Here is a 25,226-nt window from a genome sequence, read left to right as displayed (position 1 = left end):
ATATGTACGTGGAAGCCTGAACAGCGGCGCCGCGGCGACATCAGGGGAAAAGCCTACAAAACAATAATGAAGGCGGAGACTTGTAAAGCCATTGACTTATAAAACTCAGTTTAACGCCAGTGCGCCCTCTATATAATAAATGGTGACAATCAGATCCCATTTCACATTCTGAAAAAAAAAGGCCTCTGTCTATGACAGTGCTGTAAGTATGAAAGTAGGCCGACAGTAAATCAAAGAGAAAGACCAAGAGCATATTGGAAGAGCGCAGAGTATTATGTCTACAAAAAGGCAAAGAAGGGCGAAACGAGTATATTTTAGCAGTGTCGTGAAAGAAATGACCGTTTTAAACTGCTGTCACCACTGTCCATATAATATGGCGCTTGATTCGAAACACGGCGAAAAAAATCGCTCGTTAAATATGCTCTTTTATAATCGTAATTATGACGTGAATGTGATTACGCCAACCCTTCTTATAGCAGAGGTTGGCTATAGAGGGTGACATTTTCAGAACATGCTCATCACACCTTAGTTTGATGACTTTGTGCCTACTGACACAATTTTTGAAAAAAAAGAACGAAAAAACAAATGCGAAATCCGGGGTGCCCCGGCCGAAATCGCAAAAAATCCAAGATGGCCACCGTTTCGGCTTAAAAAAGACATTTTTGGCCATAACTTGGCTATTTTTTGGTCTATTGTGATGGTTTTGGTGTCTAACCCCATGTTTTAGGGGTCAAGGAAGTGGATTATAATGATAATCTTAGTGTAAAACCTAATCTTCCACATGATACTAACCTTTTTCCCATATTTAGGGTTAAATTTTTTTTCTCCTTTACCCCTACCCCAACTGCCATTTTTTTCACTTTTTTCTGCGTTTTTTTTCAAGTCATGTCAACTACCATACTCTTAATAACAAGTTCTAGCTATCAATCTGTTTTTTTTTTCTACCGACAATACAGCAAGAAATATATACAAATAACTTACATTATACATGTATGTGTCATTCCGATACTCGTATGTGGCTGATGCATTCAGAATACATGGTAACTGTGGAACCAGTGCTAATACTGTATCTGCTTTATAGTGCCCATTAACATTTGGTCATAAGACATTTAACAATAGTCAAAGTGTACAGTTGTACTGTAGGTGTACAAATTTGTAAAATAACTTGAGCCTTCTATGATATGCCAATATTGTCCAGCACAAAGGTAATGTTTTGACTGGATGGTGTACATTGTACTGTATCCGCCGTTTTGACAAGAAAACATATTTTTACCATAACTCAGTCATCTTTTCACCTCTTACGTAGCCTAGTTTTGGTGTTTCACTATCACCACTTGGTCCTTTATTTCTCATGCCTGCTTTTCCTTACCATGTATATTGCAGTACTTTTATAAAGCAATAGAGTCCGCAGGTTTGATGGGAAATTTGATACCATTTGGGTGATTCAACCAGTTCTACGACAAACAAATGTCTTTTGACTTTATTAGTTATTTCAAGTTCTCTTTTCCAGTTTTCCAAAATATGGCCCAAGCACAACAACCAGATTGAGTATGTGCATAGGCTGTCTGTTACAGGAATGAAAAACATGGGGAGGCCCATAACAAATGTTGATGAGCTCATGGAATGCCTGGATACCCAAGATCCCACTGAACACAAAGCTAGTTTATGTGGAGTGCTGTCATACCACGGTCTCATATCCCATCAAGATTATTGTGCGCCCACATGTGTATAAGGTCTTGAAACCAAATCTCTGAGGTGGAAATGAAGGTGAACTTGACTCCTCTACAAGACTGGAGGAGAGTCTGATTATCTCCCTGTCCCTGATCTGCCTATCGTTTAATGGTGAATGCATTCAATCTAAAGTCAACCAATGGCATCACACAACCAACTGCCCATTCCAACCTTGAATAAACTGTTGATAGTGCACTGGGCATCAATGAATTCTGCATTGTGACATGGGATTACAAAGGTGCATGAAACTGGTACCTTGGTATGTGTTGAGACCAAGAGCATGAGGCATATGAAATCGAGCACATGGAAAGAATGAAAGGGACAAATCAGCATTCAGCACTGCTGATGGCCAAAGCAAGCTGATGTGCAGACAGTACTGCTGATGCAGATTCTTCCATTTAATGTAATTGGCTCATGGGATACATCATCCAGTCAAGACATTACCTCTGTGCTGGACAAATGGCATATCATAGAAGGCTTATTCAAGTCATTTTACAATTAAATTTGTGCACCTACAATAAAACTATACACTCTGACTACAGTTCTAATGACCAATCCAAAAATGTTAATTAGCACTACAAAGCAGATACAGCTTATAAGCACTACTGGCTTCACAGTTACCATGTATTCTGAATGCACCAGCCACATGATACCAGTATCGGCATGACACATACATGTATAATGTAAGTTATTTGTATTCTTGCTGTATTGTTGGTAGAAAACACCAGATTGATAGCTAGAACTTGTTATCAAGAGTATGATACATGACTTGAAAAAAAAAATGCAGAAAAAAAGTGCAAAAAATGGCGGTTGGGGTAGGGGTATAGGAGAAGGAAAATTTAACCCTAAATATGTGAAAAAGGTTAGTATCATGTAGAAGATTAGGTTTTACACTAAGATTATCATTATAATACATTTCCTTGACCCCTAAAACATGGGGTTAGACACCAAAACCATCACAATAGACCAAAAAATAGCCGAGTTATAGCCAAAAATGCCTTTTTAAGCCGAAACAGCGGCCATCTTGGATTTTTTACGATTTCGGCCAGGGCACCCTGGATTTCACATTTTTTTTTTCGTTCTTTTTTTTTTCAAAAATGGTGTCAGTAGGCACAAAGTCATCAAACTAAGGTGTGATGAGCATGTTCTGAAAATGTGACCTAAAATTGACCCTCTATATAGCCCACCTCTACTAAATAGGCCGTTTGTTTGGATGCTGCTGAGTAACTCATTGTTATATGTTTATGATTGATTGATTGATTTTATTTCTGAATTTCTTTTTCATGATAGAATGTCAATTGAACGAAGTAATAATTGAGTACAATATTTATTTGAATCTAATGGTTGAAAACAGATAAATGATTGATTAAGATATCCGAAAATATTCCATTAAAATGCAAAACGAAAATGAACGGCCGTTATTTTGATTTATGCATAAAAAGTACAAATATAGAATCCCATGTACCTGACGTTCAAAAGACAAATTAAGCAACTCTAGATATAACAGAAATACAGGAGACCGTCATCATAAGCAAACGCTTGACCTGGATAATGGTCTCAGAAATGTTTGTTTTGACAATACAACATAGTAAGAAGAATATACTCAAGTCACCACTCGCCAGTGCATGGAGATGAAGAGAGAGAGAGGGAAAATGGAAAAAAAAAAGAAAAGAAAAGAAAAGGGGTGCAGCCGCGTGGTGCATTGTGCGAAATGTATTAAAAGTGTCTGTGTGAAAAGGAGTTGTGGGTGTGTGACAATGCATGTGTCTTTTATGTTCATGGTTGTTGTGTACGCTCATGCCCTTCATATAACCAAGATGTTGAATAGTCTCCCTCGCCATTTTTCTTTTTGTCCTCTACTGAGTATTCTCCCCTAAATCAATGCTTACATGTTTCACACCTCTTTCTGTTTTTCAGTTGCAAGTTCCGTGTTACTATGTTCGTGCACTTCACCAACGGTAAGCCGATGTTGTCTGGCATCCCACTCATTTTGTCCCGTGTCTTTTCTCCATTGCACAGACCAAAATATTTTTCGTTCTGCCAAGGAGGTTTACAAACAAGTCGATGCTGACAGCAAACAATGTGTAATGTGCCCACCTTTTAACCTCTGCGGAGTGTCTTATGACGAGATTTAATGTGAATGTATGCAGGGGAACGCGTTGCACATGAAAGCTATCATCTTGTTTGAAAATGTCTCCCTCCAAGGGATTTTTGTTGTTGTTTATATTGTGAATTATGGTATCTGAATTTGTATTCAATTGAACAACATAAAAACAAAGCACAAAATACTGTGAACTAAATTCATTTCCATCTGAAATGACGTTTATGCGAGCTTTGATCTCCACAAATTATGGGCGAAGATGATTGATGCCATTAACATGTTTCATTTTTATTGCTTGAAAGAATATATTAGCGTCATATTTCCATTGCATGTAATAACGTACGTATGTTTATGTGTTTGAAATATCTAAAGCTTTCAAAAATACAAAGTAGTGTGTTCCCCCGCCAATCATTTCGCTCTCTAATGTGCTCTGCATATTATATAGTCTTAGCTTCTCGCACAGTCATGACAGTATTGTCGTCCTTCTCTTTTTCGTTCCGTTGGTTGCTTATTCTTTTACGTTCGGTTTATAAGAGATTCAAACTGTTGCATAAACAATGTTTTTTTAAAGCATCTTCTTTCCCCGTTGTAAACTCTGTCGAAATGTGTAAATACAATAATAAATATTTCTACAGTATGTTACGTGTCTTTGTAAATTTTCAGAGACATTTTTTCCTTTAATTGCAACTTTGCAACCGTCTTTGGAGTACCGTTTTAGAAAGGTTCGCGAAGTATACGTGTAATCTATCTAGTGACAGAAATAAGACGATTGCGATAACACAACTGCAAAGAGATTGTGTTCTTATTCACCTAAATTCGGCATGCTCGATTTGCGTCCAATTCATTGAAATGGAGACGTACATATTCAGCTTGTGGCGTAAACTTATGATACAACACAGTGTGCTGTAAATGAACCTGGTAATAAAATACTTACTGCAATTATGACAACACGATGACAACACAGTTGAAATAGGGCCTACAACTAAAGTGATAATAATGGCAAAGAAAATTAGTTATCATGCATTGTTCGTTTCTTCTGTAATCATTCTGTATATACCTACAAAGGTTAAGGTCGACTTTGCTCAGATTCAAGGCCCCATTCATATGATATTTATGATCACGTGCAAGATAATATGAAGTCGTTAACGAATTTATTGATTGCGGATTTTGCATGTCATAGGTAAAAATCTACTGAAAGAGGGGCGTGTGGATGGGAGTTGGACCCTCGCGGGTTTAATTCCCTCAGTCACCTGACGCTGCTAGAGCAAACAGAACAGAGGGAAAGAAAGATGACCGGGCAAAATTAAGACCTTTGCTCCTTGATGTAAACAGACGGCGTCGACGCGACAGAGTTGCGGACTAACGGGCGCTCGCACGCGCCCCCAGATCTTCGGTCAGGCTGTGCTCCGAGTTTGTATTTTGGTATTCACAAGCTGGTGATAATCCGGTATATATATTTTCAGCTACTCTTGTGTCGCATCCAGCATGTCCAGTAAACTTCGTCTCACTCAGCGGGGTGATTTGAAAGGCTTTGAGGCTGAACTTAAGAGTTTTCACCGGGAAAAGGCTTACTACATTTAGAGGCGTTTAAATGCCATTCTGGTATAGGGCCTAACTGCCGTACCAAAAGGCAAGGGAAATTTCCGCACAGCGACCGGAACGTAGATATATTTACCAGCCAATAATGGATATTGTACTCAGAAGACCTAGATAGTGAGGTGCCTTGGTCGATCTACACTGAAGCATTTTTGCGATCACGTCATGCCGACTCGACGGATGCGGCAGCTAATAGTTGGACTAGGTCCATGGTTGGACCGTGTGAGTTGCGGTCTTCTTTGCCCAGATTTAAAATCCGGACTGTTCTTGTAAGACCGTATATTAAAACCAATCCTCTTGAATTGTCTTGAGGTATATCTTCTCTTTAACCCTGTCGCGAACAAGATGCCTATACAGCGTTGACATTGCGTGTAAGCATGTTACGCTGGGACTGAAAGACTTAAGTCTCTTCTAGGCCGAGAAGACTTTCCAGTTGACTGCTGGACAGTGGTTTAGCCTTGGTCTGGTACCCAGGAGGACAGGAGACAGTTCCTGATTACGTAAGTATGGACAGCACTAAGCTGCACATTGTCATGTTCCTATTTTCTTCCCCACGGGTAATCGTCAGTTCATGATCTATCTCATAAGCAGTGACAGCTACGGACGCAAAATAATGTCAGTCATATCTCATGCAGGGACAGCTGCGGCAGACGACAGGTAAGTGTGGACGGTACTAGTTGCACATCGCATCTTCGTGTTTCTCCCACCCATAGTCCAATGAAAGGTCACATTCTTACAATATGATATGTTTTGGTAGAATGCATTGCTGGAGATGCTTCAGTTCTTGTAAATCATTTACGGTACATCTACTCAACCTACTTTCGATCGCGGTTTAGTTTGACAGTTTATTTTGTAAGGCGTTGTAGTGTATCATACTAAATTGTTTCTGTTCAGTGAACATATTGTCATAATTCTGAGATGAGGATCATGTAAACACAGCGGAAAACTTAATATGATGGATTACTGATTATGAGGTGTACTATCCACGTACAGAGGTAAACTAGAAACGATAGGGGCTATGTACGTAAAAGCAAACAAGCTTGTTTAACTGTAAACAGCTGGAAGAATAATAACGTCATTACATTGCTGAGAACGGATAGGCGTATATTTACAGAACCAATTACTTGATATTAGCCAAACTTTACTCTAGCTGTTACTGCTTTTTTACAGCAACGTGATTGTGTACATTGTCACTGACATTTTGCGGTCACGACCCTGGGAGTGTACAATTTCAAGCACAATTTTAAAAGCCAGTTCCATCATGAATTGGTTATGGTAACATTGCGTCATTACTCACCGTGGTGTGTTGCGAAAGGGCTATTCAGCTTAACGGCTTTTAAAATCAACGCTAAATTCTGCTACATGAGCTATTGTATAAGAAAGAAGTTGCATTGCATATTATAGCCTTAGAAACCGTTCTTTGAAAGTAATTCATTTATAAATATATATAATAAGGTCTTATTTACCCAGGGTAGCCTCTTCAGTGTTGCCACTGCTCTACCAGAGGGCCGTTCTATAATTATTACCCTAGCGTTGCCAGGTACCCATTTATACACCTGGGTCGAGAGGGACATTGTGGATAAAAACATCTTGTCCAAGGATGTAAGCACTGGGCGGGATTCGAACTCGCGGTCCTCCGTTCGGGAGTCGGGAGTCTTATCCACTATGCCACAGCGCCCCACATTGATGTAGCTGATGCCCGAGAAGCACATAATTATATGCATTGATCACTGCACTGATCTACATCGAGCCTACTTTCACTTTTGATCAAAAGACAAAAATAGAGTACTTGGAAAGGTGTATAAAATATCATTTAGGATGGGTTTCAGACTTGAAGAAGAACTCGCTCATAGTCATGTTAAGAAACACACATCTGGTTTCATTCTGTAAATCCAGTAGTTTACGTATTAGTCTGAAAGTAAACTTATTGGCCCGAATTCACGAAGGTGGTACAAATGAAACCATGGTTTAAACCATGGACAAAAACCATGGAATGCCAAGTGTTGTATGCGATATTTCGCTACGAAATCAGTCATTTCGTCGATGAAATGATTATTTTGTAAAGAAATGACAACATTTTGTAACTAAATGAACCTTTCGTCCACGAAATGATAATTTCGTTAACGAAACAGTCATTTTGTCGACGAAATGACCAATTTCGTAACGAAATATTCTGTTTGAGACTTGGCGCTCCATGGTTTTTGTCCATGGTTTAGACCATGGTTTTGTTTGTACCACCTTCGTGAATTCGGGCCATTATGTCTCCTTTCTGTACGTACCGTGCACATAATGCTAATATGGCATCAGGCAAAACTGAGGTTAGATAAATTTGAGGGTTTTTTCCCCATGTATGCTTGATTTGCTTGATTCTGCATGGAGACGTGTTTGAAGTCTGTTGTACAGGTTGACCTGTTAAACTTGGTTGAAGAAAAAGAGCGTCGCTTGACCTAATCAGAGTTCACTTCCGCCATGGCGCTGGAATGGGAAGTATTTGAGTACTCTAGAATAAATTCGAGAGCTACATGTATGTTTGGCTGGCCTTTGAGTGCGTGACGTTGCTGCTTTGTCATGAAATTCCTTTTGCGATTGATGTTGGCTAATCATGGAATATGTAGCCTCCTATGTTATACTCAAATCTGAGTGTAAACACTCTATGAAGACGTCTACAGAAACGCGTTTCAGAATCGTGTTTAAAAACCAGTTCTTTCGCAGGTCTGAAACTCCTCTTATAGACGTGCGAAGTTTAACTCCTCTTGCAGAAAGAGAGAGAGAGAGAGAAAGAGAACCCAAACATAAGTTGTATTCACCACCGACAACTGAAGCCTTGCATTGTTCACTACATGGTCACATGATGGTTTGTGTAGTTTAAGCTCGCTTTGCATTGTTCTGGGTATATCGTTTCCTCGACGTATGTGATCACTTCATCCCCAAAATTGATTTTCAGTGGAGTGGTTCTCTGTATACGCGTCTCCTCATGAACTTCCACTTTCTTCTCTGAAAGTAGAAGATGCGACGTAATAAACAACGGTGAATATAAAGATGACAGTGTACGGATCATATTTATCTTTATTTTCACATGACTTTATATATGAAAACAGCAGCTATAGCACGTATAGCGCAAAACTAGCGACACTAATTAGTAATAGATAAAATAAACAGGCCCAATATTGCTGCATTTATATACACGTAGCAGTGTTGAGGAATATTGTACATAGCTATATCATAGACATACACACACAGACAGACGCACACACACATACACATACAAACATATATATCAAAACAAACATACATACATACATAATTTATATACACAAACATATATTCCTGATGTATTCTCATCGCGTCCTTAGTGTAGGCCTTATTGTAGCGATGACTAATGTAGTGACAGTACCCAACTTTTGACTATAAGGTCAGGAAAGGTAGTGACCTGTGTACATCTGCACGTGTGGTGGTCTTATAGAACTACATCCTGATATATTCGAATAGAACGACAGATCTAGATGTCGCTATGTTTCAGCAATGAAATCAAGGTGTAAGACCGTGCTATTTCTGCCAATAAAAACTTCCTGTCTAGTCTCTATACGACAGCGAAAGAGGGAGAGAGAAATAGAGAGACAGGGGGAGAGAGAGAGAGAAAGGGAGAGAAAAAGCTGTACGATAACACCTTGCTACACCAATACGAATGTGTGATTACAACATATATTTTCTTTTCATTTCCCGCTTAAAGAAATTCTGTTTAAGTATAATTGGCTAGCTATTTTTTTTCCTTTGTCTCAGCCGTATCTTTCACCTGATACGTTGTGAGGAAAACCTTGTAATGAAAGAATGCTGCTACATGGTCACGGACTGCTATACTAAAGGTTAGCCCAATAGGTTATACATGTATGACATACAATGCAATGGTCTTTGAGACAGGTATATCGCAACCAGACGGAGAGGCATACCAACTAACATGACTATTAAGCATTTTGTATATCACAATGCATGGGGGTGGGGGTTAATGCAAGGTTCTGCACTACTTTTTTTTTTTTTATATTGAGAACTATTTTTACATCCAAAGCACAAAGCACAGGGTTTTATTACCAACACCGTCTGAACTGAACCTTTGGTCAAGATCAACTACTAAAATACACTCACATGACTGAATTATCACTTCTAGAAATGGACTTACTGTCACCATAGTTTATGATAAGGCATTCCTCAGCATTTATGTTTGTTCTATTTTATTCTTTGCTTAGCTCTTTCGATTTGATGGAGGGGTATTTAAAGTGACCCTTGTTTAATTCTCATAAAAAGATCATAATTTAGATAATACTGATCATCCGATGAGAAAATAATATATTCACTTAGTAGGCCCTACTTACAAACAGTTAGCTTGTCAGTTGCATGAACTGCTCAGTACGGGTTGATCCATTATGTACGTGAGCCAGGTTGACCTCGCATTGTACTTTTCTTTGCCAGTTGAATCAATCTTTTGAGAAATTACAAACATCGTCTTGAGTTCATATTGAAGCCGAGTGTTTACATTTAAGTACTCCACAAAGAATCACATTGTCGGAGAAGATAAACCCCATTAACAGTGATTAAACAATCAAAACTATCGCTACATGTGCTCTTCAATGCACACACTTAAAAAGCCCTGATAAGATTACCTATACGGGCGATAACAACTTTCGAACGTCTTAAAGATTATAGAATAGTTTCAGGTATACATTATACATCATAATTATAACGGAATGAGTGCCCTGGGATTTATGCCCCATACTGAAATAACAATTAGATATTTCCTCATTTAATTGGTATAGAGTGATTATGTTGCTGGAATTCTATCGGCATTCGTTTTGAATCAGAAGAAGTGTTTTAGCTTTTCAATAATGTTTCACCCCGTTCAAAAGAAAAAATAAGATATATGCTGTTGTTGTTCATTCAATTATTTACTTTATGTCCATGAAACGAAAAGTAATACATTATACAAAGTACATGTATACATTTGTCAGTTCATATTGTTCAACAATACTTTCAGAAGTACAAGTCATAGAATATGATACCAAATGAAGAGTTTGTTCGCAAAAAAACAATAAGTTCATATTTGCCCAATGGAAATATTTGCGATTAAAGGTCAAGAAAAATAAAGAGAATAATAAGATTTTTATGCCTCCGCCACGAAGTGGTGCCGGAGGCATTATGTTTTCGGGTTGTCAGTCCGTCCGTACGTCCGTCCGCTTTCGTTTACGCGATAACTTGAGTAATATTTACTGGAAGTTTACCAAACTTGGTCCAAGTATGAAGTATGATGGGGCAATTATTTGATTAGATTTTGGGTGAAAGCGGCTAAAGGTCAAAGGTCAAAGGTCAAGATCAAATCATGAAATTGTATCCGTTTACGCCATAACTCAAGACTGGATGGAGCAAATTTCACCAAACTTTGTTGGAGGATGATGTATGATGGGACAATTACTTGATTAGTTTTTCAGTGAAATCGGACAGAGGTCAAAGGTCAAAGATCAAGGTCAAATCCTAAAATTTATATGTTTACGTGATAACTCAAAACTGAATGAAGCAGCTTTCACCAAACTTGGTCCAAGGATGATGTATGATGGGACAATTAGTTGAGTAGATTTTAGTGACATTGGCAAGAGGTCAAAGGTCAAAAGGTCAAGGTCAAATGCTACAAATGTTGCAATTTCCCCCATATCTATGCAATGCCCGAAGGTATTTTCTTGAAACTTGGTGTGGACATGTACTACTGTGTAAAGATTCTCCAGAGAGAGTTTCATGTCATAAGGTCAACGGTCAAAAGGTCAAAGGTTAGGTGAAAATGTTGCAATATCGCTTTTCTCGCAAATGGTTCAATGTATCTTCGTGGAACTTGGTACATAGGCATGTACTGTCTGGCAGGGATTATCTAGGGAATTTAGGGGTCATGGGTCAATAGTCGGGGGTCAAAGGTCAAGGTCAACTCCTCAAAATTTTACTATTTCCCTTATATACTAGCATATGCAATGCTTGCATTATTAGTTTCAAAACTTAATATATGCATTACCTAATGGAGATTCTCCGGGAAATTTCCAGCCAGAAGGTCAAAGGTTAAGGGTCAAAGGCCAGGTTTCAATGCCCCCCCCCCAAAAAAAAAAAATCTATTTTGTACCATCATCACACTCTTTCTTCATAGCTTGGAAAATTACTCAATGCATAAACTTCCCCAAAAATTCCCCAAATATGTGTACCTGCACTCTTAGAAAATTATAGCAAACCCAGTTCAAGACATTTCTGACAAACCTGTCATTTCAATATTTTGCCAGTTATGTGAAACTCTCATGGATCACACATTGTGAAGACGTTGTGCTATACGCCTATTGGGAGAATCATGCATTATGGCGGAGGCATCAGTCGCCATAGCGACATTTCTAGTTTTTGCTTTTTTTTAACCATAACTTCAAAAATGTACCTTTATGTAGTGACCAATATATCATTTAAAAGGTAGTATTTTGTACTTTATGACAGAGACAATACTTCAAAATCTTCAAAAATGGACTTATCGGTTTTTGCGAACAAACTCTTCATATAAAATGTACAAATATAATGAGAGAACAATGCACGCGATGATAAAAAAGTAAATATAGCGCTAAGAGTGATATAACGTACTGAAAAGCCGAGCTTGTAAAAAATGGATCACTCTTAATAACAGTGTACCAATATTAAAGGGCCCACTGTCCTGTCAAACCTGCCGCTGAGCCTTAGTGGCCACCTGTCTATAGAGGACTCCTGCCGTATACGGCCACTAAATCAATCGCTCCCGAAAAAAAGCCATGTTAACAACTCTGTGTATAGCGGCCACCTGTCTTTAACGGCCACTTTTTCATCTCCAAAGGGTGGCCGCTATAGACAGGTTTGGCTGTAGGACCCCCATATGCAAATGTAATGTATTGTTATTGGGACTGCTTATGACAAATTAATCGTGTATCATTCTCCTGCGTGTTCATCCTCCTTCATGTTGTTGTTTTTGTTTTCAGAAAAAAAAAATGGTGGACGACTGGACTCCTGCTGAGGAAGGCTCGGCTCTCCCATCCTCTAATAATAACTCTCGTGATGGCAGTTTCAAAGAACTTAGACCCCCTGAAGCCAGCATCAATTACGACACCACCGCTGAGGAGGAAGTACTTCCGGGTAAAGACAGCCACGGGCATCAACTACAGAGGGCGCGTTCACGTTACGTGACAGTCGAGGTCCCACTGCTCCTAATCTCCCTGGCCATAAGCGTCGTAATCACGCTGTTGCCGGAGTACATCCGGGCACGCATAGCGGTAGACGAGTTTAATCAGAACCAGACTGCGAATTCTTCCGTGTCCGAATGTCAGGCCAACTCCACCACCGACGATGAGATTCAGAAAGAAACAGCTCGGTGGATGCTGTGGTTAGGCGCCGCTGGCGCACTTCCAGGTACATAGTTACTGTTTGCTGGAACCAGAACCCTGTTTCCGTGACATGAGAACTAAATCTAGTCTAAGAATGAACTCAGAGTTGGGACAGATTCGGATCAGATCTACAAAAATTTGTAGTTGGGAAGGAAATAAATAGATTCATGATGCATTCTAGAACGTGGCAAGGTGGGCGCAAGATATTGCTCCCAAATGGCATAGTGAAACAATTTCCAACTTTTGAGGACTGATTGATTCCAAAGTTGTCCCTAAGATTGATTTTATTGAACCAGTAGGACTGATTTAAAAACTTTCATTTCTGAAACAGCCCGTTGGTTTAGGCCTACCCCGTATTGACCCTGAAGGGAATCGCAATAACTTTACTCGGAAGCAACGGATACAAATCTCGTGTGTAATATTTGTAAAGTTCTGTTCCTTAACAACGAAGAAGAAGAAGAAGAAGAAGAAGAAGAAGAAGAAGAAGAAGAAAAGGAAGAAGAAGAAAAAAACAAGAAAAAAAAAGAAGGAGAAGGAGAAGAAGAAGAAGAAGAAGAGAAAAAAAAAACCCCCATGTATAATCAAGACCTATCCTTGTAATGATAGGATCATTTTCTCTGATTTCTCTGAACTTGTCGGATATAATTTACTTGTCGGACATTTTATCCGACAAGGTCCTTCATGAAGCGCCCCCTGAAACACAAACTAAGACAAGGAAATTCAGGGAAACTTTTGACGTACCAAAACTTTATATTATCTAGTTAAATTCTGTTTCCTATGTGTCGATCATAAACGTGCCCCATTGTTCGGATGACATCGTTCTCCGATAGGGTCACAGGCACGAAGTGATAATGGTGTACGATTTACTGCCTCATTTCACATCTCATCTATACGAAGCTCATGGACATTGATATGTTTCAGAGTCTTGCTTGTGGGTGCACGTCACGAGACCGACACCCACTTGCCAGAGAGACCACTAGCCAAACAGCCCACGAGTTATACAGCCCTTGAGTCACACAGCCCATGCATTCGACACTAAGCAAACAAGGCTCACGAGACCGACAAACTAAGCATCGTGTTGTAATGTCGAACTCATGGGCTGTATGACGCATTGGCTGTATGACTCATGGACGTTTTTTTTTTTTTTTTTTTTTTTTTTTTTTTTCAATGTCGAACTCGTGGGTCGTATGACTCGTGGGTCGTATGACTCGTGGGTGTCGGTCTAGTGGGATAACCCCTTTTCTTGTTTGCTTTGACCGGCTTCTCGAATCCAGGTCTGTTTACAGCCATGTTCCTGGGATCCTTCAGCGATAGGATTGGACGAAAGCCCTCCCTCTTCCTGTGCGCATTGGGTGAAGCTCTCACGTGCGCCGGAAGCATTGTCATCGTCAAATTTCATCTGCCACTCGTAGCCTTCGTTCCAGTCGAACTCATCAACAGCATCTTCGGCGGAATGCTTCTGGCTCTCGCCACTTCTGCTGCGTACGTCACGGATGTGACGTCACCAAACTGGCGCACGTTTCGAATCATCATCGTGGAAACAACGCTTTTTCTTGGCCTGAGTGTGGGGCAATTGGCCCTTGGATTTGCCCTGCAGCTCGACCACACCCAATCCACGACGAAGTTCCTTCTGCCTCTGTGGATAGCATTGGCCTGCTCGCTGGTGTCAATGGCTTATGTCGCCGTCCCCTGGCTGCTCATAGAGACAGTCGATAGGAAAACGTCCGATAAACTCTCGAAAATACCGATCGAAATTTATCACCTCTTAAAGGCGAGTGCCAAAGATAAGGTCCTCTGTACAGTCAATTTTTTTCATGTCCCCTTGATTCTGAAAGAGATTTCTCTAGATACTTAAAGGGATGGTATAGTATTGGTTGAGGTGAGGATTCAGCTTTTAACTTTTTGCGAGATACTTAGAAATCACTTTATGAAAATGTTAAAGAGCATAAGAGGAATTCAAAGTTCATTTGATGAAAATCGGTTTTGAATTGGCTGAGATATCCAAAAACAGAGTAAAACAAAGCGATCCTAGTAGGTGGGTCCCACCTTTTATAAGGATAGCTTTGTTTCGGATATCTCAGCCATTTCAAAACCAATTTTCATTAAATAAACTTCCTCTTATAGAATTCCTCTTAGAATTATATTATGTTCTTTTATATTTCATAAGAGATATCTCATTATCTATAAAAATCATCATAAAAAAAAAAACGTTGGAAACCTGAAGCCTCATCTCAACCGAAACTGTACCATCCCTTTCAACATTAGGGAGCTTTAGATTTTGACGCGCGGACGTTTGAGCCGATGCTTGCGCTGGACGTTCTCCTCTCCTTGCGTCGTGTGGAAAAGTAGCTTTAGATTACGCTGGGACGCAACGTATAACTAGAAATGTCGCTACGGCGACTGATGCCTCCGCCATAATGCATGATTCTCCCAATAGGTGTATAGTACAATGTCTTCACAATGTGTGATGACAGTTTCACATAACTGGCAAAATATCGAAATAACAGGTTTATCAGAAATATCTTGAATGTTCACTTTCCACGAACTGGGTTTGCTATAATTGTCTATTAAAGAGTACAGGTACACATATTTGGGGAATTGAAAATTTTTACTTGACTTCTGACCGAACTTATTATAAGTTTATGCATTGAGTATAATTTTCAAGGTATGAAGGAAGAGTGTAATTAAAGTACAAAATATATCTTTTTTTTTTCATTTAAACCTAACCTTTGACCCTTAACCTTTGACCTTCTGGCTGGAAACTTCCAAGAGAATCTCCATTCAGTAATACATGTACATATATTAAATTTTAAAACTAATAATGCAATTATTGCATATAATACTAGTATATGAGGGAAATAGTAACATTTTGAGGAGTTGACCTTGACCTTTGACCCCTGACTATTGACCCATGACCCCTAAATTCCCTAGATAATCCCTACCAGTCAGTACATGCATATGTACCAAGTTCCATGAAGATACATTGAACCATTTGTGAGAAATGTGATATTGCAACATTTTCACCTAACCTTTGACCTTTTGACCTTTGACCTTATGACATGAAACTCTCTCTGGAGAATCTTTATGCAGTAGTACATGTCTACACTAAGTTTCAAGAAAATAACTGCGGGCATTGCATAGATATGGGGGAAATAGCAACATTTTTAGCATTTGACCTTGACCTTTTGACCTTTGACCTCATGTCAATGTCACTAAAATCTACTCAACTAATTTTCCCATCATACATCATCCTTGGACCAAGTTTGGTGAAAGCTGCTTCATCCAGTTTTGAGTTATCACGTAAACAGATAAATTTTAGGATTTGACCTTGATCTTTGACCTTTGACCTCTGTCCGATTTCACTTAAAAACTAATCAAGTAATTGTCCCATCATACATCATCCTCCAACAAAGTTTGGTGAAATTTGCTCCATACAGTCTTGAGTTATCGCGTAAACGGATAAATTTTATGATTTGACCTTGACCTTTGACCTTTGACCTTTTGCCGATTTCACCCAAAATCTAATCAAATCATTGCCCCATCATACTTCATACTTGGACCAAGTTTGGTAAAATTCCAGTAAATATTACTCAAGTTATCGCGTAAACGAAAGCGGACGGACGTACGTACGGACGTACGTACGGACGTACGGACGTACGGACGTACGGACGGACGGACGGACAACCCGAAAACATAATGCCTCCGGCACCACTACGTGGCGGAGGCATAAAAAATACAATCGCGCCCCCATATGATCAGTGCATGAAGAAGCTCTCTACGTCGCAAACTGTGCGGACGTGAAAATAGCCCAGTACGCGTAGTGAAAAACTCAGGCGACGCAAGCTAAAAATAGATTGACTTTACGCGTGCTACTGCGCACGCTCAGAACATGTTTTTTTTTTTTTTTTTTTTTTTTTCTTTGATCGTCCGCGCGTCTAAAATCTAAAGCTCCTTATTAATGTCCCGTGGAGGAATATGATAATTTACCTGATTCGGGATTTTTTAAAGCATCTAAAGAAACGAATATCTCCTGAATGCACATTGGATAGTTTGGAATAACCCTGATTTTGATTGGTGAATGTTTGTCATTCCTGTCTGTTGCACTACTCCTTGGAAAGAGGAAAATATTATGATTCTTCTTTTGTTTTTTATCAGGAGCAATGAATACTGAAATTTTATCAATCAACTTCCAAGTTGGCTTTCACTGCGATTTCAGCAAAGCCCTACAAAATGATAAGAAAATTATAGGACTCCGAAATCTCATATGTTTTTATGAAATAGTGTAAATTGCATCCGCATTATTTTGCAAATTAGATGACCTATGATAATGATTTGTATGGCCTCACAAACCTAACATCGGCCAACACACAAAATGTTCACCCTTTCCCGCCACCATGACATGAAACTTAACAAATAAACCAAAAGTGGTATAATTTATTCCAAACTTTAAATTTGCTGCATTGACTTAAATGGTACTGTTCAGGGGAATTATGAAAGGGTCGTAAATGGCTAAATTATTGCCCCTTGATAGAATTGTGCTTGGTGTGTGTGTGTGCGTTATGTGTATTATGAGTTGATATAACATCGTCATCTCAGCAGCAGTACGTGCGTGATTGCGACCAATTATAACTATTCACTAAAAGTATGAGGAAACATAAAATAATTCCTTTCTCTTTTCATGATTACCATTCTGTTCGTCTTTTTTTTTTCGTGTTTAAAATTAGTTGGACGTCAATCTGGTTTGGAGCAACTCTTTACAATTTTATAAATGTGTAATACATGTATCTTCTGTAATTATGATTGTATGTCTGCAAACAACAACAGTATTAACAACAAAAACTATGAATATCATGTAGAAATAACGTCGGTTGAATGTTAAAGTAAATCCGCGGTGAGGAGAGCAAATCCTATCCTAAAGTTAGTCACTATTTTTCGTATGTAGGAAAATACCAACGGCCGGCGGAAACAGATTCTCCTGTATTCGGTCATCATAATGTTTGCTGAATTCAGCGTGCAGTCCTTCGCCCAGATCTCCGTGGTGTACTGCCAGGGGCGGCCATTTTGTTTTTCCTCTTTGGAAATCTCCTACATCAGCATTGTGTCATTGGTATCGGCATCACTTGGTAAGAACGACAGTTACGTACACTCCGTTCAAACTTCAGTCAAACCTGTCGTAGCGACCACCTGCCGTATACGGCCACTAAACACAATTCAGGTTTTAGGCTTCAGGTTCAATGACATATTTCCAGCAGATATAAATATAATATACATCGTAGGTGCAGTTCCTCCCGAGAGAAAAGCCATGTTGACGACCCTGTCTATAGCGGCCACCTGATGTCTACAATGGCCACTTTTTTCGTCTCCCTTGGGTGGCCGCTATAGGCAGGTTTGACTCTATTTGCATGATGTTTCCCTTTTTTCTCTATACTCTGATGCTCCTGCTAGTAAGCATAGAATTGAAGAGTTTGAATGCCAAAAAGAGATAAAAGCCATTTTCATTATTTTTTTTTTTGGAGAAGTCAGGTCATCATCAATAAAGAAAAATAAAATACCGCACTCATTTCATAACCAGAATATTTTGTAAGATATCATTAAAATTATCACTTCCATTTTAATTGTTTTCTGTGTGTATCAGTATCTTTAACATGTTTAATATCTAATATCTCAAATCGACAATAATGGATACATCTGTTACTCCATTTAAGCTCTTCATCTAATCCTCCTTAAGGCAATAAATTGGAGATCTTTATCCTGCATACATCGCTGTACATACTAGTATACTTTTCTACTAATGGTAGTGTTAATATTGAAGGGCTTTCTTTTAAAATCAGCCTTTGCCCATAATTATTGAGTATAGTCAAATGAAATACGTAATGATTTTGTTTTTCAATCAAATGCATAATTCAAGAAATTTTGAATCTTAAACTTAGTTGCGTGGAATAGGAAAGTCAATTTCCATTTCAATTCAATAGTGACTTCCGCTGCCACGAGACGGAATGTCAATGACTTGTAGTACGCCCTCTATAGTTTATGATGCTCCAAGGAATGGCTTTATCACGCTTGTGTATCTTGTAAACAAACGTTGTCGTCTGCATCCTGTATTCAGCCTACTGCTTTTGGTTTTATTCTGTTGTACCTTACTTGAGCATTTTTTTTTATTGTGTGTGTGTGAAACATTCGATCTTCTAGGTATGATCGGTGGTGGCGCTCTTATGCCTCGGTGTATGTCAGAGAATTGGATACTTCAAGTCAGTTTCCTGCACATCCTTATATCGTGCCTGGTCACTGGATTTGCCAAGACCAAACTTGTTTTATATATCGGTAAGATTTCCAACTAGTTGCTGGTTGCATCGCTCGAACTTCATTATTGGCTCTTCTGATCTAGATGCTGTTTCTGCAGTTTTAGAACAAGAAAAACACAACTTTACTTTGCCGCACGACTATAGATACTTTATAGATACGCCCTTCTACCTACAAGAAAAAAAAAAATCACTCGTTATACTTTGCCAATCGATTAGTTTGGCAGAAGGATGTACCGGCAGGTAGGGCCTACTCCCTCTTGCCACATTTTGAAACACTTTCCGTGTAGATTTAGTTTTTTTTTTTTTTTTTTTTTTGGATAAAGGCCCTTTCACGAAACGAAGAAATAGACTGGAAATAGGTAGGAAATAGGCCCAAATATCTTGGAAACGAAAGCTCAATAAAATATGAGAATGCACAACTCCTAATTAGACAGTAAATAAGAGAGATAGAGAGGAAAAACAAACAATAACATATATTTTCTTTTTTTTTCGACTTGGGCCCTTGTACCAAAATATGGCCGTGATGCATTCGTCGGAAACGTGGGATACAAAGTTTTGCCGGATAAAGGGGATCCTACCCTTCACTATTCAAATACTTGCGAGTTGACTTAAATAGATTTGTGTGATAACAGTTCGCTTGATAAAAAGATTTACTTTTGTAAGTTGACGTAGGCCCACTATTGTTCATTTTGTACATTAACTATATTCCTAGTTCCTCACCAATTCTTTCCTTTATACGTTTTTCTGACTCCATTTTTTTTTTATACACACACAGCCGCGATCCTTATACTCTTGTTAACACAATGAATAAAGAACTTAAATCTGTGCAGTCTTGGATATACGCCGATAAATTGTCACTTGATATAGCTAAAACTCATTGTATGCTTTTTAGTAACAGTCTTAAAACCCTTCCCCTTCATATTAAGTTAAATGAAATTGAATTACATCAAGTTAGTAGTATAAAATCTCTAGGGCTTTTTATTGATAGCGATTTATTTTGGAAATCCCACGTTAGTTATTTAAGTTATTATTCTTTCTACAAACACGGGTGTTTTTGATAAACTTAAGAGTGTTTTTCCTAGTCAAATATTGCTTAATCTTTATTCTATTTTGATTGTAAAAGAACCTATATTCTTATGAACTTCATATACGAGAAGTATGAAAATAAATGAATTAATAAATAGAGTTCTGCCTTTTATTTTCTCTCTTCAGGGAAGTTACTTTTAACAGTTCCTTCTGAATCTCAAGTCTTGTTGAGAACAAAACTTGCTATTTGGCCAAATGAAAGGGCATAACGCGAAGCAAAGGAAACAATACAAACTTGAAAATTGAAAACATTGACTTATACGTAAGTCTGCCAGATAATGTCAGCATCCAAACTTAATCAGAGCGTTCCTCGTTCTTTGAATGAATTCATGACAGAAAAAAAATTAACTTTTACGATTTCTATTATTAATTTATTGATTAACGACTTTATCTGATAGATCCTGAAAGTAAATTGAATAAGATAAATTGAATAAGTAATGTTTGCTTGGTTTTGTCGAACACTAAAAGACATATTTTATATTGAGACATCCCAATGAAGTGCTGCAATAGATTATCTTCTGTCATAGAGATATAACTTTGAAAGAAGCTATAGACACCTTTAATTAACAAATGATAGCGGATTCTGTCACTTTACTTTGTATGGCTCCAACAATGTATGTATAATACATGTACATGTATGTTCATGTATACAATGATAATACGTGAATCAATAAATCAAATCAAATCAAATCAAATCAAATCAAATCAAATCAAATCAAATCAAATCAAATCAAATCAAACTTTTCCGACTTTGTTCTCGAATCAACAGGTGCCGGCATTTGGTTTCTAAAGCCCCTCTCCTTCCCCGTGATACGCTCACAACTGTCGAAGCTCGCCGCCCCGCATGAGAGAGGTATGAAAATGGTAATTAAAAGAACGAAAGCGCTGTGATTTCGCAATCAGACTACCGAGTCAAAAAAGAAGAAATGTTACATACAATTTCTGTTCAAAGAATATTCAGTCCGAACATTCTTTCAAGCCTGCAATCCTGCCAATGTATAATCTGAATTTTTCATGAAGACTCTTCCGTGATGTATAGTCGATCGTTTGGTCTTTTCTCATTGACAACCTAAGCTGGGATATGAGATTCCAAAGCCTAAAAATATGATTGTCTTTGAGAAAGTTTACTCGATTTCAACATTCTCTTAAATTTACGATCCGGCGTTTCACAACCTTTATAAAGGAGATGCACCTTACAGTCTGGTTACATTATTAGTACATTATATTTCTTTTAATTCTCCTATCATTATAATTGGACAGGTTTGATGCTCGCGTTCATTGGCGCCGCGGAAAGCGGATCTTCATTTTTGGCGCCAATAGTTTCCAACTCTATCTACCGCGCGACCATCGGCTTCTTCTCGCCATTCACCTTCTTTTTTCTCGGCGCCATTCAACTGGTGCCGGCCATTTTGACTGGGTGAGTTTTTTACGTTCTTACATGAACGTCCATCATGCATTTTCTCACCAGCGTCAAAGAGAGAAAGAAAGAAACAAAAAATACACTCACACACACACACACACACACACACACACACACACACACACACAACCTGTCAATATAATCGATTTTGGCTAAGTGGGGTGTTGTTCGTTATGCCGAAGGTTCGTTAACCCGAAAATGATAAGGTTTCTTAGTCCTGAATACTATTATCCTTTACCGAGATGTTTGGATCGTTAACCCGAAAATGAAATTGGGTGCGTTAATCTGAAGGTTCGTCAATCCGAAAATGGAAAAAGGTTCGTTAATCCGAAAATGAAAAGACGGTGCGAACTAGTGAACCTTCGGAATTACGAACATCACGTTTCCGGATTAAGGAACCTTCGGAATAACGAACCTTATTTCATTTTCGGATTACGAACCTTCGTAATAACAAACATTCGGAATATCAAATGGAAACCGGCTTAGAAATGATATGTAACAGATTACACCGCCACCTTTTATCGAGGTCGTGTTACATGTTAATGTGTGGCCATTTCCGATAATCTGTATGATCAAGGGATCAAATAGAATCTTACCCAAGATTCCAGCTTAAATATGATTTTAATTTGATATACAAGTAGTCATATTACACATACACTAAACCTACTCTTAGCTGCCTCCTGTCTGCAGCGGCAACCTGTTTTGTGTGGTCACATCAAGCATGGTTTACTGCCCTCGAGAGCAATACGATGTTTAAAGACCCCCGAGTGCGGTGGACGTCTTTTGAAAGCGAATAGCGGGCACAAATTGATATCCCGTGATCACTCTTATGAAGTGGTGGGGAGAGAAAGACAGGCGAAGCCGGAAAAATGACAAAACACTAAACGACGGAAAGTGTAACTTCCATGGAAGTGACGACATCAATAAGAAAGAAAAATCACTAATTGTAGACAAGATTGCTTACAGTACACTGTTTTCTACTTTTACCTCATTCTCTTGTAGTATACTTCAATGCGATAGAAAGCCGGCTTCAACGTACAGTCCACTGGAGGAAGAAGAGCGGACGAATTAGCAAACGATGGAGGAGAGAAAAAAATACTGTTTATCAATTCATTCATTTTCTGATTTATTTATTCATTGATTTATTCATTTTGTTTTCATAATACTACTAGAATTGTTTATTGAGTTGTGCAAACACTTTTGTTGGATAGACCCCGAAGTGCAATAAATCAGTCCACATAAAAAAAAAAGAATGTGGTAACTATGATATATTTGATGATATAAAGGTTACAAGTGGAATAAAAGTGATTATACTGACATCATGAAATGTGCAAACAGTATATATCGCAATAATTATATTTCACTACAAAAGATAAAAATTTGTAGCTACATACAGAAACAGTTTCTTGTTTTATTACTGTGCATTATGATTATGTACAATGTCAACGTGTATTTAGAGGATATTCCATAAGCTATACGTTTCTTTTGTATAATAATATGACCATTGTACAATACGTAAAATGATGTGTTCCAGTACTTATATTTCATTAATATAGTTATATATGTATATATATATTTAAAGAAAAAAAATAAAAGAAATATATATGTATATTACGTGTAATATTAAGCATATTATTATTACGAAAATAATGTTCGTGTGTGTGTGTGTGTGCGTGTTTTGAGAAAGACGGGGACAGATTTTATGATTTTGAAAACAATCATGTTATACATGAAGCTGTTCAAAGGTCAAAGGTCGTTTGTTTAAATCAACATCCACAAAGGAATCGTCTCTCTTATTTCTATCTTTTTTATACTCGGTTGTAATTGATGGCAGATGGCAGATGCCAGTTAAAGTCTGTCTCTGTAGTATGAACATTATTATTGGCATACCTCACCAATGCACTTTGTTGCGTGCTACTTGCTGCTGTGTAAACTTTGTTATTAAGATTATACAGTATGTCCCCCCCAAAAAACAAAATAAATTACAATCCATTTTTCGCATTGATAACACCCAATATGATTAAACCATCTAAATGCTACCTCAGGGTCTTAAAATATAACATCTTAGGTCTATTTTGCAGAAAACCCCATTCAATTTGGTTAAGCGGTCACAGAGAAATATGGATTATGGTAAAGCATGTCATGAGTCTGATTCTTCCAAGTTTAGCATTTGGATGCTCTTGGAAATGCAAATTAATGTGTGAACACAATAGACAGAACTTGGAGGGAAGAGATTTCTGACACGCTCTACAAAATTCATAATTTCTCTTTAACCAGTGAAGCAAATCGAATGGGGTTTTCTGTAAGATGTGGGCAATGAGTTATAGTTTCATACCCTATGAAATCGTATTTGGATTGATTCACTATTTTTAAAGCTATCGTTGCGTAGGGTACCGTTGTAATTTCATTTTTTTGACATACGGTATACCTTATATAATATCGCACCTATATGGATTTGATTCGTGTTTGTCGATCTGTGACATAGATTCCATCATTGCAATGCCGTGCTTAAGATTTTATTCAACATCTTGTTCAATATGACTTTGATAAAAAGAGTGAAAATGAGGAAAAAAGGAAGACGTGTATTGAACATTGCACATTGAACATGTAGAACTGTAGAATATGGAAGTTATTGTTAGGCGTCACATGTATTTCTTAAAGAGTATCATCGGTTGTAATCACATACCAGACATTCACATTAGCTAGAGTGATGTTGTCTTAAACTCACATTGGTTTGTGCACTCAAATCTCTGGAAGACTATCCGCTGATAATCGAGCAATTACATTGTACAACATATTCTCCTATAGATGTCGTCATTGCTAGGCCATAGCGATCCAACAAAGTGCTGACATGGTTGATGCGAGGGATGTAAGTTCTTCTGTTCTCTGTCATCTTTGGCTAAAAAAATCCCAACAGCTTTTCAGTGAAGAGACGTATGTAGGTCAGTGGGAGAAACTTGAGGCTGTGACGTAATAATCTAATCTAATCTGCATAATGTCTTCCGTTGTAGCACCTGTATTTTCGTACAGCACTAATAAGCCACTGTGCTTTTCCCGTGGGTTCAAGTCTTTAAACCTCAGCACTGCGGAATTGTATCGAATCTTGTGCAATAACAGTCGTCTTCCAAATCTTCTATTAAATCGATAAGATAATGTTTTGATTAACGAGTCAAAGAAGTGATAATGTAGTCATGATTATACAATTATAAGCATTCTTACTGTGTAAAATTATATGAGTTTTTTTTTTATATTTAGTTGGAAAATTATGTGTATTCTATTTATCATAATTACAGTAGGTGGTTGTGATATCTTACCATAGCGAAACGGGTATTCATTGCTATTCCCCTCTAACTATTCCTTCAATTCTCGAAGAACTGCATGGCACAAAACATCATCCCTTGTAAATTGCACCTCACTTGGACTGGTAACGACACGTCAGGGCAATAAATTAGAACGACGTTTGTGAAGCAAGTTCTAAAACTTTACATTTTCATGTTTCGTGTGTATTGTCCTATAAATCTCATGAAAAGCATACATGGTCGCATGTGCAATTACCGGGTTTGTTTACTGTA

The 25,226-nt window shown here is 38.2% G+C and overlaps 2 protein-coding genes across 2 annotated transcripts; both read left to right on the top strand.

Annotated features, from left to right (window-relative positions):
- Positions 1-5,646: 5,646 nt before the first annotated feature.
- LOC140226654 (proton-coupled folate transporter-like) lies at positions 5,647-14,701 on the top strand. Its single transcript, XM_072307095.1, has 3 exons — positions 5,647-5,928; positions 12,445-12,871; positions 14,121-14,701. The coding sequence occupies exons 2-3, from the start codon at positions 12,454-12,456 to the stop codon at positions 14,699-14,701; spliced, it is 999 nt and encodes a 332-aa protein (XP_072163196.1). The 5' UTR covers positions 5,647-5,928; positions 12,445-12,453.
- Positions 14,702-17,792: 3,091 nt separating this feature from the next.
- On the top strand, positions 17,793-23,070 carry LOC140246963 (proton-coupled folate transporter-like). Its single transcript, XM_072326274.1, has 5 exons — positions 17,793-17,969; positions 19,036-19,167; positions 21,004-21,087; positions 21,495-21,651; positions 22,657-23,070. Exons 1-5 carry the CDS (start codon positions 17,840-17,842, stop codon positions 22,724-22,726), a joined length of 573 nt encoding a protein of 190 aa, XP_072182375.1. The 5' UTR covers positions 17,793-17,839; the 3' UTR covers positions 22,727-23,070.
- Positions 23,071-25,226: the final 2,156 nt, after the last annotated feature.

The sequence above is a fragment of the Diadema setosum genome, chromosome 3, assembly GCF_964275005.1.
Source record: "Diadema setosum chromosome 3, eeDiaSeto1, whole genome shotgun sequence".
In the NCBI taxonomy this organism is placed as follows: Eukaryota; Metazoa; Echinodermata; class Echinoidea; order Diadematoida; family Diadematidae; genus Diadema; species Diadema setosum.
This window is presented reverse-complemented; position numbering and strand designations above follow the sequence as displayed.

Coding starts and splice junctions, on each gene's coding strand:
- LOC140226654 (XM_072307095.1), top strand. CDS start 12,454: ATGGTGGACGACTGGACTCCTGCTGAGGAAGGCTCGGCTCTCCCATCC. Junction 12,872..14,120: donor CGCCGCTGGCGCACTTCCAG/GTACATAGTTAC, acceptor TCTCGAATCCAG/GTCTGTTTACAGCCATGTTC.
- LOC140246963 (XM_072326274.1), top strand. CDS start 17,840: ATGTTTGCTGAATTCAGCGTGCAGTCCTTCGCCCAGATCTCCGTGGTG. Junction 17,970..19,035: donor ATTGGTATCGGCATCACTTG/GTAAGAACGACA, acceptor TCGATCTTCTAG/GTATGATCGGTGGTGGCGCT. Junction 19,168..21,003: donor CAAACTTGTTTTATATATCG/GTAAGATTTCCA, acceptor TCGAATCAACAG/GTGCCGGCATTTGGTTTCTA.